Source organism: Pseudorca crassidens, chromosome 3 (assembly GCF_039906515.1).
Source record: "Pseudorca crassidens isolate mPseCra1 chromosome 3, mPseCra1.hap1, whole genome shotgun sequence".
NCBI lineage: Eukaryota > Metazoa > Chordata > Mammalia > Artiodactyla > Delphinidae > Pseudorca > Pseudorca crassidens.
The window spans coordinates 44,239,978-44,259,877 of record NC_090298.1 but is presented as its reverse complement, the minus strand read 5'-3'; the positions used below and the strand labels follow the sequence as shown (position 1 = coordinate 44,259,877).

The 19,900-nt window shown below is 36.1% G+C and overlaps 1 protein-coding gene and 1 long non-coding RNA gene across 3 annotated transcripts in view; one reads left to right on the top strand and one right to left on the bottom strand.

Moving 5' to 3' along the window:
* Positions 1 to 19,900, bottom strand: part of MAP3K1 (mitogen-activated protein kinase kinase kinase 1) — an 82,079-nt gene that overhangs the window by 27,010 nt on the left and 35,169 nt on the right. Inside the window, exons 2-6 of the mRNA XM_067730711.1 lie at positions 13,995 to 14,145; positions 13,146 to 13,346; positions 9,106 to 9,306; positions 8,565 to 8,681; positions 8,034 to 8,182 (exon numbers count right to left, since the gene is read on the bottom strand). Coding sequence (XP_067586812.1) covers positions 8,034 to 8,182; positions 8,565 to 8,681; positions 9,106 to 9,306; positions 13,146 to 13,346; positions 13,995 to 14,145 — 819 coding nt within the window. The remainder of the gene's footprint in view (positions 1 to 8,033; positions 8,183 to 8,564; positions 8,682 to 9,105; positions 9,307 to 13,145; positions 13,347 to 13,994; positions 14,146 to 19,900) is intronic.
* LOC137221306 (uncharacterized) overlaps positions 1 to 19,900 on the top strand; it is a 72,529-nt gene that overhangs the window by 45,664 nt on the left and 6,965 nt on the right. Inside the window, exon 4 of one of the 2 annotated variants that reach the window (XR_010941966.1) lies at positions 13,148 to 13,299. This is a non-coding gene — a long non-coding RNA (uncharacterized lncRNA). Of the gene's footprint in view, positions 1 to 9,239; positions 12,152 to 13,147; positions 13,300 to 19,900 lie in introns of those variants that run through there. The other variant, XR_010941965.1, reaches the window with a different exon arrangement.

Genomic DNA, 19,900 nt, shown 5'->3' with positions numbered 1-19,900 from the left:
AAAATTAGGTGTACTAAATGTCCATTAATTATGGCAATGGCAAAATATATTGTGTCACATCCATACAATCTTATATAGCTGAAGTAGTGTATTTTTTTGTATTGAGGAAAATGTTCTTGATATATAAAGTAAAAATTTTTTTTAATTTAAAAAGCAAGTTGCAGATCAAAATATATGTCATGACTATATTGCTTAACAATAGGAAAGATGAGAGAAGTATTGGGGTGTGCGTGTGTCTGCATACCCAGAATGCAGAGAAGAGTTTTATATTCCTTGCTTTATATAATTTTAAAAGATGTATTAAAAACTGTTAACAGTAGTCATTTTGTGTGCAGCCGAGACTGGAGTGGGAGGAGGCTTGTTTCTATTTTACAGATTTTTGTTTGAACCTTCATGATGTGATGAACAGCTTGTAAAATCAATAACAATATTTCCATATATATGCTGTCTACAAGAGACCCACTTCAGACCTAGAGACACATACAGACTGAAAGTAAGGGGATGGAAAAAGATATTCCATGCAAATGGAAACGAAAAGAAAGCTGGAGTAGCAATTCTCATATCAGACAAAATAGACTTTAAAATAAAGACTATTAGAAGAGACAAAGAAGGACACTACATAATGATCAAGGGATCGATCCAAGAAGAAGATATAACAATTGTAAATATTTATGCACCCAACATTGGAGCACCTCAATACATAAGGCAAATACTAACAGCCATAAAAGGGGAAATCGACAGTAACACATTCATAGTAGGGGACTTTAACACCCCACTTTCACCCATGGACAGATCATCCAAAATGAAAATAAATAAGGAAACACAAGCTTTAAATGATACATTAGACAAGATGGACTTAATTGATATTTATAGGACACTCCATCCAAAAACAACAGAATACACATTTTTCTCAAGTGCTCATGGAACATTCTCCAGGACAGATCATATCTTGGGTCACAAATCAAGCCTTGGTAAATTTAAGAAAATTGAAATTGTATCAAGTATCTTTTCCGACCACAACGCCATGAGACTAGATATCAATTCCAGGAAAAGATCTGTAAAAAATACAAACACATGGAGGCTAAACAATACACTACTTAATAATGAAGTGATCACTGAAGAAATCAAAGAGGAAATAAAAAAATACCTAGAAACAAATGACAATGGAGACACAATGACCCAAAACCTATGGGATGCAGCAAAAGCAGTTCTAAGAAGGAAGTTTATAGCAATACAAGCTTAAGAAACAGGAAACATCTCGAATAAACAACCTAACCTTGCACCTAAAGCAATTAGAGAAAGAACAAAAAAAACCCAAAGTTAGCAGAAGGAAAGAAATCATAAAAATCAGATCAGAAATAAATGAAAAAGAAACGATAGCAAAGACCAATAAAACTAAAAGCTGGTTCTTTGAGAAGATAAACAAAATAGATAAACCATTAGCTAGACTCATCAAGAAAAAAAGGGAGAAGACTCAAATCAATAGAATTAGAAATGAAAAAGGAGAAGTAACAACTGACACTGCAGAAATACAAAAGATCATGAGAGATTACTACAAGCAACTCTATGCCAATAAAATGGACAACCTGGAAGAAATGGACAAATTCTTAGAAATGCACAACCTGCCAAGACTGAATCAGGAAGAAACAGAAAATATGAACATACCAATCACAAGCACTGAAATTGAAATCTTCCAACAAGCAAACCCCAGGACCAGATGGCTTCACAGGAGAATTCTATCAAACATTTAGAGAAGAGCTAACACCTATCCTTCTCAAACTCTTCCAAAATATAGCAGAGGGAGGAACACTCCCAAATTCATTCTATGAGGCCACCATCACCTTGATACCAAAACCAAACAAGGATGTCACAAAGAAAGAAAACTACAGGCCAACATCACTGATGAACAAAGATGCAAAAATCCTCAACAAAATACTAGCAAACAGAATCCAACAGCACATTAAAAGGATCATACACCATGATCAAGTGGGGTTTATTCCAGGAATGAAAGGATTCTTCGATACACACAAATCAATCAATGTGATAAACCATATTAACAAATTGAAGGAGACAAAAGACCATATGATCATCTCAACAGATGCAGAGAAAGCTTTTGACAAAATTCAACACCCATTTATGATAAAAACCCTGCTGAAAGTAGGCACAGTGGGAACTTTCCTCAACATAATAAAGGCCATATATGACAAACCCACAGCCAACATCATCCTCAATGGTGAAACACTGAAAGCATTTCCACTAAGATCAGGAACAAGACAAGGTTGCCCACTCTCACCACTCTTATTCAACATAGTTTTGGAAGTATTAGCCACAGCAATCAGAGAAGAAAAGGAAAGAAAAGGAATCCAAATCAGAAAAGAAGAAGTAAAGCTGTCACTGTTTGCAGATGACATGATACTATACATAGAGAATCCTAAAGATGCTACCAGAAAACCACTAGAGCTAATCAATGAATTTGGTAAAGTTGCAGGATACAAAATTAATGCACAGAAATCTCTGGCATTCCTATACACTAATGATGAAAAATCTGAAAGTGAAATCAAGAAAACCCATTTACCACTGCAACAAAAAGAATAAAATATCTAGGAATAAACCTACCTAAGGAGACAAAAGACCTGTATGCAGAAAATTATAAGACACTGATGAAAGAAATTAAACATGATACAAATAGATGGAGAGATATACCATGTTCTTGGATTGGAAGAATCAACATTGTGAAAATGACTCTACTACCCAAAGCAATCTACAGATTCAATGCAATCCCTATCAAACTACCACTGGCATTTTTCACAGAACTAGAACAAAAAATTTCACAATTTGTATGGAAACACAAAAGACCCCAAATAGCCAAAGCAATCTTGAGAACGAAAAACAGAGCTGGAGGACTCAGGCCCCCTGACTTCAGACTATACTACAAAGCTACAGTAGTCAAAACAGTATGGTACTGGCACAAAAACAGAAAGATCAATGTAACAGGATAGAAAACACAGAGATAAACCCACGCACATATGGTCACCTTATCTTTGATAAAGGAGGCAGGAATGTACAGTGGAGAAAGGACAGCCTCTTCAATAAGTGGTGCTGGGAAAACTACACAGGTACATGTAAAGTATGAGATTAGATCACTCCCTAACACCATACACAAAAATAAGCTCAAAATGGATTAAAGACCTAAATGTAAGGCCAGAAACTATCAAACTCTTAGAGGAAAACATAGGCAGAACACTCTATGACATAAATCACAGCAAGATCCTTTTTGACCCACCTCCTAGAGAAATGGAAATAAAAACAAAAATAAACAAATGGGACCTAATGAAACTTCAAAGCTTTTGCACAGCAAAGGAAACCATAAACAAGACCAAAAGACAACCCTCGGAATGGGAGAAAATATTTGCAAATGAAGCAACTGACAAAGGATTAATTTCCAAAATTTACAAGCAGCTCATGCAGCTCAATAACCAAAAAACAAACAACCGAATCCAAAAATGGGCAGAAGACCTAAACAGACATTTCTCCAAAGAAGATATAGAGACTGCCAACAAACACATGAAAGAATGCTCAACATAATTAATCATTAGAGAAATGCCAATCAAAACTACAATGAGATATCATCTCACACCAGTCAGAATGGCCATCATCAAAAAATCTAGAAACAATAAATGCTGGAGAGGGTGTGCAGAAAAGGGAACACTCTTGCACTGCTGGTGGGAATGTGAATTGGTACAGCCACTATGGAGAACAGTATGGAGGTTCCTTAAAAAACTACAAATAGAGCTACCATATGACCCAGCAATCCCACTACTGGGCATATACCCTGAGAAAACCATAATTCAAAAAGAGTCATGTACCAAAATGTTCATTGCAGCTCTATTTACAATAGCCCAGAGGTGGAAACAACCTAAGTGCCCATCATCAGATGAATGGATAAAGAAGATGTGGCACATATACACAATGGAATATTACTCAGCCATAAAAAGAAACGAAATTGAGCTGTTTGTAATGAGGTGGATAGACCTAGAGTCTGTCATACAGAGTGAAGTAAGTCAGAAAGAGAAAGACAAATACCGTATGCTAACACATATATATGGAATTTAAGAAAAAAAAAATGTCATGAAGAACGTAGGGGTAAGACAGGAATAAAGACACAGACCTACTAGAGAACGGACTTGAGGATATGGGGAGGGGGAAGGGTGAGCTGTGACAAAGCGAGAGAGAGGCATGGACATATATACACTACCAAACGTAAGGTAGATAGCTACTGGGAAGCAGCTGCATAGCACAGGGAGATCAGCTCGGTGCTTTGTGACCGCCTGGAGGGGTGGGATAGGGAGGGTGGGAGGGAGGGAGACGCAAGAGGGAAGAGATATGGGAACATATGTATATGTATAACTGATTCACTTTGTTATAAAGCAGAAACTAACACACCATTGTAAAGCAATTATACCCCAATAAAGATGTTAGAAAAAGAAAAAAAATAAAATAACAATATTTCCATTACAACATAAAGACAAGATTCTGGGGTATTATAAGTAAGCTGCCCAAGATCACAGAACAGTTCGTGGCAAATCTATCATTTGGCTTTAACCTGAGGAGAATATCCCATAACCTACTTATCCCTACAAATTCGTGCTTCTACTAAGCTCAGGCTTTCCCCTGGGCTCAATATTACACTTCTACTATCTTAAGCTATAATTCCTGAAAAACAGGTCTGAGTGACTGACAGCAAATAACAGTTCCCCAAAAAACTTCCCTGAAAGCTGAACAAATATGTCATCAATGTCACGATGTGTGATTCCTGAGCTGAAGCACACTTACTAGTCTCTCTCCCTCCCATTTATCTATCCTGTCTCTCTATCTCTTTTCATAATTATGGAGCTATGAGGAGGCGGGAAAAGCTATTAAAATATGCATGTATTAATGACAAAAATTAACGAAACACTGCAGAAATGATTTACACAACAATCTAAAATAAAAATACTAATGGCAAAGATGACCCAAGATCAAATAATTTTTCAAATAATTACACCAAAATTAGCTTATTCAAAAGACTTAAATACAGGAAAAATAAAGTTCCACAATTTAGTCAAATTGTAAGTGCAACTTATTTCTTAAATGCTTTTCTGACTTAAAAATATTCCATTCTGGGGTATTTTCTGCCTTTTTCCCAAGTACATATTTTGTAAACATTATTCAGATCATTTATCTATATACATGTACAATTTCATGTTAAGAGATTTATCGTAAAAATTCTACTTATTAAACTCTTCAAGTGGTGGCATAATTTTTCATTGATTAGACAGATCCTAACTTCTTAAGCACCCACTTATTGCTGGACATTTGAGTTGTTTCCACATTTTAAGAAACTGTTAGAAACCTCTTTGTGCCCTCTTTTTTGACATTTCAGATTTTCTTTCTAGCAGTTTCTTCAGAAGTAAAATCACTTAAGTAGAGAGCAGGGATTAGTGAACTAAAGGGGGATCAAATTAGTCAACCTTCTGTAAGTAAAGATTTATTGGAACACAGCCACACCAATTCATTCACATATTGTCTACGGCTACTTCAGCTACAAGGGCAGAGCTGAATAGTTGTGACAGAGACCCAATGACCCTCAAAGCCCAAAGTATTTAAAGTATAAAAATGTCACCTGTCATAATACCACCCACTAATAACCATTAATTTTTTTATTCATTTCAATATTTATGTACCTATAATACCTTTTATATATAAAAAATGGGTTCATGCATGACAGTATTTAATCTGGATTTTATTTCATGCCACTCAGTATTCTTCAAAAGCATAATTCTAATGGCTGCATGAAATACTCATAATATAGGTATATTTTAACCATTCATTTGCTGGATATTTAAGTTCCCAATTTTTCACCATAGTACTGTGAGAAACAGCCATATATGTAAGTCTTGTACATTTCTCAAATTAAAATTTTTTTCTTAAAAAAAAAATACATTTACTGGATCAATGACTATAAACGTTTTAAAAAGTCACATTTATTTTTTTCCAGAAAGGCTATACCACTACATACAGTAAAGCATCTTATAAGAACTGAACTGTCGCATTACAAAGGATCTACTAATTCTGTAAATAAATCTGATATATATATTTTTTTTAAATGAGCATTTCCTTAGTTATTAGGTTGCCTGAACAGTTTTCATGTTTGTCAGCACCCTGAAATTGTTCTTTTGTGGAAATTCTCTTCACGTCCTTTGCCCATTTATGTCCTGGACCATAGGTTTCTGTTTGCAGCTTTTATTTCGTTGGTAAGGTTTTGTTAATTATTTTTTATATGCATATTCAATCTGTCCCAATTCTGTTTTTCATTGTTTCTTATATACCATTTAAAATTAATATACTGCAATAAGATCTCCAGATAATTTTTTTTATTAATTTTAGTCTTAAAATATTTATTTTAGACATAAAAATTTGTGATTACATGTAACAGTAACCTACTTACCTACACAGTATAATCTTAGGAAGATTACAACTTCTTTGGTTTCCCCCCTTGGATACAAAAAATTCAAATGAATCAATAAAACCCCCAAATTATGGCCAGCCCATATTGAAAGGGTACTTTTTTTCATCTTAGAGAGAGAGACTTTCTATTTTAACTTTGGCCACCTGGTTTTAAGCAGTTATTATTTTTTTCCAAAATAAAAAGCTACAGAAATATCAATCAAAAGGAGAAAGGCTCTAGAAGTTTGGGTAAGGAAGCTTGAGAAGTAAAGCTAATTTTTTCATTTATTTAGAAGAGATAACAGGTAAGAGAAAGAGCCCTGAACTAGAAATCAGGATACTCAGGTTCCAGTTCTGCCTTTGTTCAAATGACCTCTTCTGGCTTTATTTATCACTGAACCATGTAAACTGGAAAATCTCTAATGTCCAAAAAAACTCATAAAATTCTCATTCTAAAATCAATTCATTTAATATAAAATAATAAAATTCAAACATTTACTTTTTCCATAGATGAAAAAACTTCTCTCTCAATTCTTTACTTCATCATGCCCTTGTCCTGATATCATCACTTTCTATTCCTCATGAATTTTGAAGTAGTTACAATACTTAAAAGATTGATGGGATGAGAATGAGACTTAAAAGCACTTACACCAGTGCTTCTCAGACTGAGGTTCCTGGGAACACACAGGGGGTGCCCTCCTAAGAGAAGCAGCACTCCTTTCTGGAGTAATTTTTAAGAACCTCATTTTTTCATTAAAGCAATAAAGAAATCTTGGAAAAGAAAGAAAACTGACATGACTTTTTATGATAATACTCTTAATTTTTTCACACCTGTCATATTGGGCTACATCTCAGATCCTTCATGAGTATTCTTATCAGCAACTAAGCAATGGGAAAGTTTGAGAAGCACTGCAGATTTTAATTAACAACTATGATTAACAACTACTGTATCTCTTAATTACAGCTTATTAGTCTCTTTGTTCAGAAGAGCCTGCTTATGTTCTCACATGTAAAATAGGCTGTAATGAGGATTCCCTGAGAGTATCTATATGAGAGAAGTACTGATGTCATGAAATTTAAACATCCTATATTTGAAAGTGATTCTGGATAACCACTTTGCCTTGTACATAATTTATTTATATCAAAAAATTATAGACATATTCTTTATATAGTGCCTCAGGTTCATTATCTGCAAAAGTGATAAAGCCTACCTAATGAGACCAACATATAAGGTGTTTGGCACAAAGTAATGATTGATAAACAGTAGCCACTTTTTTTATACCTGCCACCTGATTTTTCTTGTGAAATGGACATTTATTATATTCTGATATTTAAGGTGCCGTTTTCAACACTGTAGTTTTCAGGACAAAATATCCAAATATATATAGATGACCTTTACTATTTTTTACCCTTGATTTTACCTTGAAAGCCAAGATTCAATAATTATATCATTTTAGAGCAACTTAACAAGTATATATATAAAAATTATCCCTAAAATTAAAAAGTAACACTGGATTAATGCTTTTAATTCCTTAAAAAGTACTAACCTGTTTTCTGAACTAGATGTAGAAGTGCTAGATGATGACAATGTATGAGAATTTGACATGCGTGAAACAAACTTCTGGATGGTGTTACGAGATGGAGCTTTGATCCTTGAGCTACGCCTACTGTGATATTTCTGGAACAAACTCTCAACCTAACATTGAAAAAAGACAGTAACAATGACATTTGTGCCATAATATACATATGAAGAGTTCTAGAGATTGAATTATTTGCCTTTTATTTTCTAAGTTTTTCACAAAGCCAATTTAAGGGCTTCAAAAATAAGAATACATATAGCTTACTAAGGATAGTATTTTTACAGCAGGTCAGTGTTTACTTTTTTTTAGTCTAGAAGAAAAAACTAATTAGTCAATAGACTATAAGAGAACTATTTACAAACATCAAGTAATCCTTACATACCTTCACACCTTTAAAATGACCACTGTCTATTTAAATTTAAAGCTCATGGAAAAATGTCAGGAATATCATAAAAATCTGTTGACAATTTTACTATAAAGCATTTATTAAAAAATTACCTCAAAATTCTTTAAAGTTTTCCTCCATAACATTGGGTCTGAAGGTTCTAGCTGAAACACTCGGAGCATAACAAATAGTAGATGAATACAAAATGTTCCACGCCCACAGCTGCAGTTCTAAAGAGTTTAAAAAAAACACAAACCTATAGTTTAATAAATCTGTGTTCTATTAGAACTCCTAAGTTGATCACTTTTAAATATTTCCAAGTTTATTATACTAAACTTTCTATAATTTTCTTCATTATCCTTATATAATAAGATATATAAGGATACGCAAGAAAAGCCTACAGCTATCTCCATGAATTAATCTCTTATTTTTGGTTTCTTAAAAAGACCAAATTTGTATTCTGAAGTACATTAAATCATAGTAAAACCCTTCATAAACACATTAAGTAAAAGTGTTTATTAGTTCCCAAAATATAATTTGAATTCTCTTTAGTTTACTAAAGAGAATTACACAACTGATCTAAATTTAAGAATGTTACAGTGCATAGAGTTAGTACCACATCCTAATAAAAAGTAAAATGGTGACAATTCCTACCTGAGGCCCAATAAACACCCGGTATTTATTGTCTGGGCTGTCTCCTCCAATCAGGAAGGAGTTGGGCCCTATTTGCTGCAGTAAGTACAGCCTGGCCCGCATCACTTTGTTTACACGGCGGTTTGTTTCCTCAGGGCTGTATGGTGAGAAGCCATCTGGTGAAGGGGCTCTTCGAGGTGGCGTGATTCTCCCGCTCTGAAACTTCACAACATTTAAAAATTAGGGGACTCCCCCGGTGGCACAGTGGTTAAGAATCCACCTGCCAATGCAGGGGACACGGGTTTGAGCCCTGGTCTGGGAAGATCCCACATGCCGCAGAGCAACTAAGCCCGTGCACCACAACTACTGAGCCTGAGCTCTAGAGCTCGCGAGCCACAACTACTGAGCCCACATGCCACAACTACTGAAGCCAACGCGCCTAAAGCCTGTGCTCCGTAACAAGAGAAGCCACCGCAATGAGAGGCCTGCGCACCACAAAGAAGAGTAACTCCCGCTGGCCGCAACTAGAGAAAACCCACACACAGCAACAAAGACCCAATGCAGCCAAAAATAAAATAAAATAAATAAATTTTTAAAAAAATTAAGAAATGCTTTAAAAAAATAAAAATTAGGTAAATTGCTCACTTCTCCATTAGAAAAAAGTTACCTAAAAAAGGTCATAGCCGACACCATTTTCATATTCTGAAAAAATGCCTAATATATAATATGATGGGACAAAATGTATTTTGCAAATGCATTTGTTTGATATACTCGTTATGAGTAAACTTCTAAAATCTGTCATCCCTGTAACTAATAATAAATCTTTGGCCTAGAGAGACAACCATGTGGTAATTTTACGAATTACCACATAAGTACTTGACTTCTTTGAAAAGTATTATGTAAATCAAAATAAAAAGCACAGAAAATTCGCCTTATAAGCAGGTAAAATGATTTGTTTCTAGTGATAAAAATTAAGCATCCAATTTCCTGGTTTCCACTTAAGGGATTACTAAATGCTCTTTTGTGACTGGTAATTTACAAACAGCTCCATGGAATTCCCCCCACGGTACACTCTGTAGAGAACTAGTGGCAAGTGACTCTTCCCAGATTAAGACATCTCACTGGAGGCTGATAAAAACTCTCCTGTGGTAAGGGTGATATATGTCGCTCTCACTCCACTTCACTGATTCCCCTAGAACTTGGTCTTTCCATCAGTGCCCTCTGGAAATTCTAGTTCTTTTCGATGCCTAACTAAATAGTTAAAAGGTAATAAAAGTTGGCGAGAAAACAAAGCAATTGGAAGCCTCATACAGTGCTGGTGGGAATGTAAAATGGTGTAGTAAAATGGTGTAGCTGCTTTGTGAAACGTATGATCTAGCAATCCCACTCCTGGGTATATACCCAAGAAAAATGAAAAGATATGTCCACACAAAACTGTGTACAGAAATGTTCACAGTAGCATTATTCATAATAGCCAGAAGTGGAAACAAAATGCCCATCAACTGATAAGTGAATAAACAAAATATGTATATCCATACAATAGAATATTATTCTACAATTAAAAATGAATGGAGTTATACCACGGATGAACCTTGAAAACATGATGCGAAGTGCAAAAAACCAGTCACAAAAGACCATACATATTATATGATTCCATTTATATAAAATGTCCAGAATAGGCAAATTATATATAGTCAGAAAGTAGATTAGTGGTTGCCTAGGGCTGGGGAGAGACTGCTAATTAGCCTGGGGTTTCTTGTTGGGGTGGTGAAAGTGTTTTAAAATTTATTGTAGTGATGGCTACAACTATGTGAATATACCAAAACTCAATGAACAGTACAATTTAAACAGGTGAATTGTACATTATATGAATTATATCTTAATAAAACCATTATTTTTTAACAGGCAATTACTAAAAAGTAAAACAAAACCAAAAACAAGTACACATGCATCTGCTATTGGACTTGCTAAGTATTCAGACTATGGATATTCTCAAAGATGTGCAAAATGATGTATGCATAAAAAATATTTTTGCACCATTGTTTTTAGTAATGGAAGTTAAGAAGGAATATAAATGTCCATTAGGATGTAGTTCACCAAATAAGCCATGATTTATCCCGATAATGAAATGTTAGGTAGCTGTTATAAAGAATGAGGAAGTAACTTTGTCTAGCACATATCCCAAAATAGGTGTAGGGGGAGGGGAGACACAATTCTGTATTTACTTGTGGTAGACTTTTACTTTGAATGGCCCCCATGAACGACACCTCCCAGTATTTACACCCTTCTGTAGTCCTCTACCACGTGGATTCTGGATTTGGGCATGTAACCGGCTTTGGGTAATAAGGCATTAGTAAACATGATGCAAGTGGTGGCTTGATAAGAGCTTCCACGCTGAGATTTGCCCTCTTGAATCATATTTTTTTTTTTTTGGACTTAGAAATTTATTGTCTCATAGTTCCAGAGGCTTGAAGTCCAAGATCAAGGTGCTGGCAGGGTTGGTTCCTTCTGAGGGCTGTGAGAGAGAATCTGTTCCTTGTGCTCTCCTAGCTTGAAACACTTGTTGCAACCCAATTTCCATACTGTAAGAAAGAGATGCCAACAGCCCCCAACTGTTCGAGGTGAAGCACCAGATATGTGAGTGAAGAAGCAGTCTTGGATATTCCAGCTTCTGCAGATGCCATGGGGAGCAGACATAAGCCACTCCTGCTGAGCCCTGCCCAATTTGTAGATTCTTGAGCTAATAAGATCCTGTTTTGAGCAGCTAATTTAAAGGTGTGTCCACATAAAGCCAATAAATACTATTGAGAATTTTGGGCTTTACTGTAAAAATTTTTACTTAAAATTTACTTTTTGAAGTATTTATATGCTTTAACAACCTCGGATGTGAGGAAAACCAAATCTCCCATTGTGGTCACTATATCTCAGTCATTTTGCCATTCACTCATTTGTTCTTCAAGGTTAGAATGTTTAACTTGCTTTCTGCCAGTGGAAGTCTGTCTGTCTCTCTCAGAGGGGTTAGCACCTATCTTTTTATAAGTCTCTTTGATGTCTGGCTCAATACAGAAGACACCTACATTCTCATCTATGCTTCTGCATTATGAGAAGGGTGTTTTGGTTAAAGTACCATGAAGAAAAGTACCGTTAACCATAAAGTACCGTTAACCATAACGTACCATAACCATAACGTTAACCATAAAGTACCGTTAACCATAACGGTGTTTTGGTTAAAGTACATGAAGAAAATCTGGCCTCACACAGATATGTATTTGGAAAATCCTTTTCAAATAATGATGAATATTCTTCTTTGATACTACATCAAAGGAGTGGTTTCCTTAAAGGAGGCTGTAATGTGGAATCTGAAACCACATAAACAAACTTTTCCTACTGTTACATTAAATCTCGATGGTTTATTTTATATACTTGGAATGGATCATTTACTAAAGAATGATTTTGTTTCATCATTCACTGGTCATATGGAAAATTCTGGTTCACTAAGTTATGCAGATCTTCTAAAAAGTTCATACATTTCATTGTGCAATATACAAAAAAAAATCACATTTGATAATATCACTGGCCTATAGAAAAGTCTAAGTATTGGGAAGCTTTCAAGCTTACAGTGGTGGATATGAGTTTTCCAAAACTCTTAATTTTTGCTTGAAATCTCAAATTTTACCACTAGTGAAGAAACATATCAGTTGTTTTCCTTGAAGTGAGTCTTACTTAATTCTTCTTAAGGAAAATGTTCGCCAAATACCCAAGTGAAGAATACAGTTTCTACAGTCATAGCTTTAATTCAGGCAAATTCACCAGCAGTTTTACCCACCACTGTAAATGTTAATGCAGTAAAAGAGGCAAATAACATCTCAGTTTTATTACAAAATTAGTTTTGACCTAATGGACCCACAGGAAGCATCTCAGGGCAGGTTCCCCCAAGCAAGGGTCTGTGGGCCATACTTTGGGAATTGTTGTTCTAATAGACGGCTAGCCAATCTTTTCTGTGTTATAAATAAGTTTAAAGATTGTAGAAACTTAACATATTTGCTAAATCATCAACTTACAGGCACCGGGGAAACTTTTTTTCTCCTTACTCCTGGAGATTCAGATTTCACTGTGCGGCCTGATGGGGAGCTGCCAGGGGAAGGACTGCGTCGGCCTTTGGGAGCTGAGGAAGCAGCGCTTGCGTGGCCTTCTCCTTGAGACTCAGCTGCCAAGGTATTAATTTCAGATCCATCTCCTTTAATAGGGATTGGTTTTACCACCTAAATTAAAATGCCAATATTTTTATTAGTTAAAAAATTAAAAAAATAAGTAAATTTGAACATCAGACTAAGGCATGAGCTCAGTGAGTTTTTTATTATGCAGTATTATACAAATACAACAGACAATATATCAGCTTCTCTTTATTATTACTTTAAGCCATAAATGAAGACTATTTTCTACCCACACAGATTTTAGTCATTTAGGCTTTATCAACTAAATGTTGATAATACATAATACATTTTAAAATGTTGTCATACATGATTTTAGAAGATTTGGAATTAAGATCCTTAGATCCTACCTTAGAGATAAAACATCAAAATAAAATTGGAAAAATTGCTTTTCTTTTTTAAGTACAATGGAAATCTCTAATTAAAGGATTTTAGATACTAACATTAGAGGGCAGTGTTGCTTTAAGCATTACCTCTCCCACTCAACCAAAGGGATTAGTTCTTAGAACAGTTTAAGTTGCTTAATGAGAATAGTTTTAGCTATGTTTTGTTCAATTGTCTAGAAAATATCAAGGCAAATAAAACCACTTCATATAAAATGAAGGAAAAAAAAAGCTTACAAAAGGATCTATTTATGCTTAATTTTTCATTTCCTCCTATGCTTTCTTCCTTATTAGCAGGTAACCCACAGTCACTCACCACAGGGCCTCTCCTGTTTCTCCTTTCCAGCCATTCGTGCTTCCAGGCTGGCATACAGGTTGCCTTCAGTTTCTCCCTGATCATTCGTTCTTCTGGGCGATCGTCCATCTTGTGCAACCCCTTGAGAGTTTCTTTATTCTCCATCTCACGACTAAAATGGAAGGAGAATGAGATTTATATATGAAAAAAAATTTCCAAGAACAATACGGTTCTATTTCATACTTTCAATGGACATGTAACTAAAAAGATAACTGTTAAAACCCCTAAATGATTTAAGCAAGATATGAAAATACCATTGTGAATCACATTATATTGTTGAAATTATAACATGGATAGTGTTGAATGTTGCCTGATAACATGAGTTCAATAATACTAGCCTTTAAAAAGAAAGGTTCTGGGCTTCCCTGGTGGCGCAGTGGTTAAGAATCCACCTGCCAATGCAGGGGACACGGGTTCGAGCCCTGGTCTGGGAAGATCCCACATGCCGCAGAGCAACTAATCCCGTGTGCCACAACTACTGAGCCTGCACTCTAGAGCCCGTGAGCCACAACTACTGAGCCTGCATGCTACAACTACTGAAGCCCGTGTGCCTACAGCCCGTGCTCTGCAACAAGCACCACAATGAGAAGCCCACGCACCACAACGAAGAGTAGCCCCCGCTTACCACAACTAGAGAAAGCCTGCACACAGCAATGAAGACCCAACACAGCCATAAATAAATAAATAAATTTATAAAAAAAAAAAAGAAAGGTTCTATTTAGAAGGTGCAGGCTTACTAGTAATATTACTGCAGACCTTTGTTTCTAGGTAGTTAATAAAAAGCATCCTAAGACATTAAGCATTGCATTAACAAATACATTCATGAAAACTGCACTGTTTCTAATTACACCATTCTAACATACTCAAGTATATAACAGACAAATATTTAGAAGAGTATTTTACTACTATTTATCCCAGGAATTCCAACAATTTAAGTCAATATAGATAAAATCTGGTGGATATGCTCATTTGCTGAAATCAGCTAAATATTTAATAAGCTAGGTGAAACCTAACCACATCTTCTGTGATCCCACAATATTTTTTCAACACCTCAATGATTAAATTTGTTTTCTCAGAACATGATATAGTACTTGGGGTACTCCATATATAAATAGTAAAAATTACCTGGTACAAACATTTTGACCTTTACTCCATAATATATTGTGGAGTTACCATAATAAAATAACCTGCAGGCTGGTAACTTTTGAGAACTATTTCTACAAAGCCTAATAGGTAAAACATCCACTAACTTCAAAATACACTCATATCCATACATGGATATATGCAACACACAATATATACAGCCATGGGTTTTAAAACTGGTTCATAAGGAAAGAGTTAAAGCAACTGCATTCTGGGAGAAGTAACAATTTTAAAAATACTAAGCTAATTTCAGTAACTATTTTGGAAATTCTGTAGAGCTACAGAATAGTTATTTCTTTACACTGATAGGAAAAGGAAATACTCAAGGAAATACCAGAGATGATAACTGCAAGCTTACCAAAAAGTCAAATTTAAACTCCTCTAGGAATTTTCCAGCTAATCATAACTATAAAGCAGCAGTATTTGCAAAGAACCAGAAAAAAAAAACAACCCAAAGAACAAGACAAAAAAAACCTACTTAAAACTAAATATGCACTAGAAAGGAAGTAACAGTTAACTGGTTTTACTTAAGCATCAACACTGTGAGGGGAGTGAAAACCAGTATGTTAAATACCTCTGTGCCAGAGACTGGCCTAGATATTTTTAAGTAATGTAAAGAACACTAACATTTGAAACTTGCAAAGGGGCATTAAGACCGTATAGTAAAATATTTCCACCACACAGGTACAAAAACTGTCACAAAGAAAGAGGCAATGTGGGAGGGAGGGAGGGAAGGAGGGAGGGAAGAAGGAAGGGAGGGAAGGAGGGAGGAAGTTGATTTTATTATTTACTTAAATAATAAAACACTTAAGTGTTTGGCTGTTATTCCTTCCCTAAATATATCATGAAGTGTAAATGTTAGGGGTGGTCAGAGGAGTAGGGAGGGACGAGAGGCTAAGGAAGGAAGGGAGGAAAGGGAAGGGGGAAAGTAAGGGAGAGGGAAAGAAGGCGGGGAGGGTAGAGACAGAGCAATACTCTCTCAAAAATTCATCCTGCTCAGTCAGTACTTACCCAGGGAAGCTCAGATTTATAGGCAATCAAATTCATGGGCTGACTGCATACTACAAATTCACTTACAACTCTGGTTTGAAAAGCACTTTCCCCCCTGTAACAATGTTGCAAGGCATGGCTTAGGTTCCCAGGCTAGTAAGTCCCCTTGTAGAACTGCAGTGCATTTTTACACCAGATGGTGCAGCACTCCCTGACAAAGAGGCTTATCTTCCCCTGGTCCTAGATGTCTCTCCTCCCCCAAATTTGTTTTATGAGCATCTCTTCTCAATTCTGTATTTTCAGTGTCTTTTCCCTAGTACCCGCTCAAACACACAGAGAACTCTCCTTATCTAAACAAATCTTCCTGGATGATGTGGCTTCCTTAAAGTCAGTATGATTTTCCTCTTTCCTTTCCACTTGTTTTCAAAATACTATCATCTTTCCAACCAATTTCTTATTATGAATAATAGAGGATAAACATACTAGTAGCTCAACTTCTGCACACATCTAAGATTATTTCTTTAGAATAAATGCCCTGAAGTGGAACTGCTGGGTCCAAATGTACACAAAATTAAGCCTCAGGTAATACTGACAAATTATTTTCAAGAAAACATCTTCCATTCAAAACACCCAGGCCAAGTTGCCAACTTAGTTGGTCTGAACTAGCAACAGCTTCTTCACTTTGAATCTTACTCCAATCCAGGCTTCACAGAGCAGCCAAGGTCACCTCCCCCATTAAAACCCTCTGGTGGCTTCCCCCTGGGCTTAGACTAAAATCCAGAATGTTATGGCCTGTGAGGCCCTGCATCACCCAGTCTTACCTCAACTGAAGTCACCCGGACCGCCCACCCCCTTCTGTTGTTTCTTTCACTGACTGGCTCCAACATCTTTCCTGCTCGGGTTTTTTGCACAGGCTGTTTCTTACTTGTCTACTTTTTACCTTGTTCATTTCTACCCACTCTTTGGCTTTTCTTCAACTCCTTACAGACCTTCCCAATCTCAAATTAGGAATCTCGAGTTCCACTCTTTCACAGCTCTGTACTTTTGCTTTAAAGTGCTCATTGCAATTTGCAAACCTATAAACCACCCCCTCCCCAAAATGTAAGCTCCACAAAGGGAGGGCACGTTTCATCCATGGCTATACAACCATCTAACAATGTTGGCTTACAGTAGGTATTAAAATAAATATTAAATGATCATTTACTAACATCTTTGGCAGCTGTAAGGATCTTCCTAGTTTTAAAATTTAATGATTACTCATGTTAATCTTTTTACAGTTCTGTATTTAATTAAGACTCAGTTTGTAATTTAGATCTTATTCAGTAGAACAATTTTTATTGTTCCTAAATTCATCTGCAAATATAAACCTAAGTGTTTTTTCTAATGTCTTCATAAGTAATAACTATATATCATTAATTCTAAAATGTGTATTTTTTCACATTAAAAAAAAAAAATTTACCCCGCCTAAGGAAGGCAGCTAGGACCCTCAGCGTGTCTTCCTGGAGCCCCGGCTCTTCCAAGTCTGCCATGGGGGCACCTGGTCCCCGGCCCCACTGTCATCTCCAATAAACTTGTATAAACTTTCCTGTCTTAGTTCAACTTTCCCATGCCTGTGCCTCACATTTTAATATCTCTGAAATCTGAATGCCTCTTAGAATCAAATGCTGTTACAATTTAATGGACAGGGTTTTAAAAATTTCTTCATGGTATAGAAAATAATGGTACAATTTATAACCAATGGAATCTTAGATTCAATGAAATATACAGTAAATTCTATTCTACATGCCAGAAAAAAAAAAATCATACCTACTTAGCTTCATTTATCTCTGAAAAGAAAACCAAACTGGGAAGAAAAACAAGTTTTTCTTACATACTTACCGTTTTGTTATAACCTTAACATATAGTCTTCACAGATCAGACATAAACAGGGTTTTTATTTTTACCAGCTATGTGTGTATGTCTACATGTATATAGCAGTGATTAGGCATCTTATCCAATTAATATCATAGCTATAGCAGGAAAGTTGTTTGTTTTTTTTAAACACAAACTAATCTAAACAGATAGTTGTAAAATCACTGCGAGATTAGAGGGCCTCTAATCCATTTTGGTTAAACATGAATAAGAGAGTTATTCTTGCCCTATCTATTACCTAGAACCATACTTCTTATTTTAACTAAAATAGTAGCTTGTATATTTCTGACTTTTTAGCAAAACAAACATATATATTTTGAGAAACTACTTTGAAGACCTAATAAAATTTTATTCAGATAACTATGAGAAACTTAACATTGTTACAGATTAAGCTTTATCCTCCTTTCCTATTTATTTAGAAAACATGAGGTTTCTTGCATTTTTTGGTTTCTAAACATTCCTCAGAATGAATTTGTGATTGACCTAGAGCTTCAAAAAACCTTTTTCCCCTGAGGTTAGGTTTCTAGTTTAGACTCTTCCTAGACCTACAGAATTTACCTGCTATAAAACGAGATGCTTCAATGGCCCCTTCTCAGTGAAGCCACTCAGTCCTGCCTTTATCTGACCCACTGTGGTACCAGCCATTGTTGATGAGACTGCCACTCTTGTAGCTCTCCCCCACCTGTTTTCTAGGAGATGATTTTTCCCTAGTTCTGTTTCTAACACTCTGACTAGCCTCACTGGTATCATATACTAGACCCTCTTCCTGGAACCCCTTAAATGCCAGCCATTGCCCTCTTCTCACAGCACTAAAATACTCTCTTCTTAAGCACACCAAGATATTTCACATCTCTCTGTCTTTGCAGATGATTTATATCCTGAAAGGAATACGCCTTTTGTCATCTCATATGCCTTCAGTAAAGAATTTCCTACCGCCATTCTACAGCAGTTAGCCATTCCCTCCCCGTATGCTAGTATTAATTATCATACAGCATAAACTCAAGTATTTGTTTAAATATCTGCTTCCCTCACCACACTGGGAGCTCTTCTGGGACAGGTTGCCACATCTTATTCATTCTTCTATCATCAGTGCCAAATGTCCTGGACAGGCCACAAAAGGCACCCTACAAGAAGCCAGAGGGCCTATCCAGCCATAGCCAATTCCTCTTCCCAGGGTGGTGTCTGACACCCGGGGCACCATGCTTTATATATTTGAACCCATCCTGAAGTCCACAGCTGGCTGGTGTAAGAATGTGCCCTGATCCAAACACCCTCTACGCTGGATGGTGCTATACATCTTCACCAGACCTTCTCTCTATGGGAGTTTGAGTACAAGATACATGGAGAGTGTTATGACAGGAAGAATGGCATCAAAATAGAGAAAAAGAGCAAAGTAGTAAATAGGATCAATGAGACAGAAATAAGGCAGAAGAGAGAAATCAGTCAGAAGGAAGATGTAGTTAGCGACAGGGAGAAGGGAATAAGCAATGAACCTAAGAGTTGTACCTGGGTCCCTGTCCATGATGTCAGCCAGCTGGAGCTACTTTTACACATACCTCCCCACGTGGTGAATCACCATGTTCTCCAGAGGCCACATGTATGTGCAGAAACTTCACGGGTCCTTTATTTTGCACTGAAATAAACCCTAACATGTCTCTCTTCCCTGCAACCCCGAAGAGCCGGATGAAAACACTAACTCAGCACATTCCCTGGCACACAGAGGACATTCGATAAACACTGAAAAACAGAATCCTACAAGTTTACTATAATTTCTTTAAGGTATTTCTTAAATGGTTCATCTTTAGCATGAAAATATAATGTTA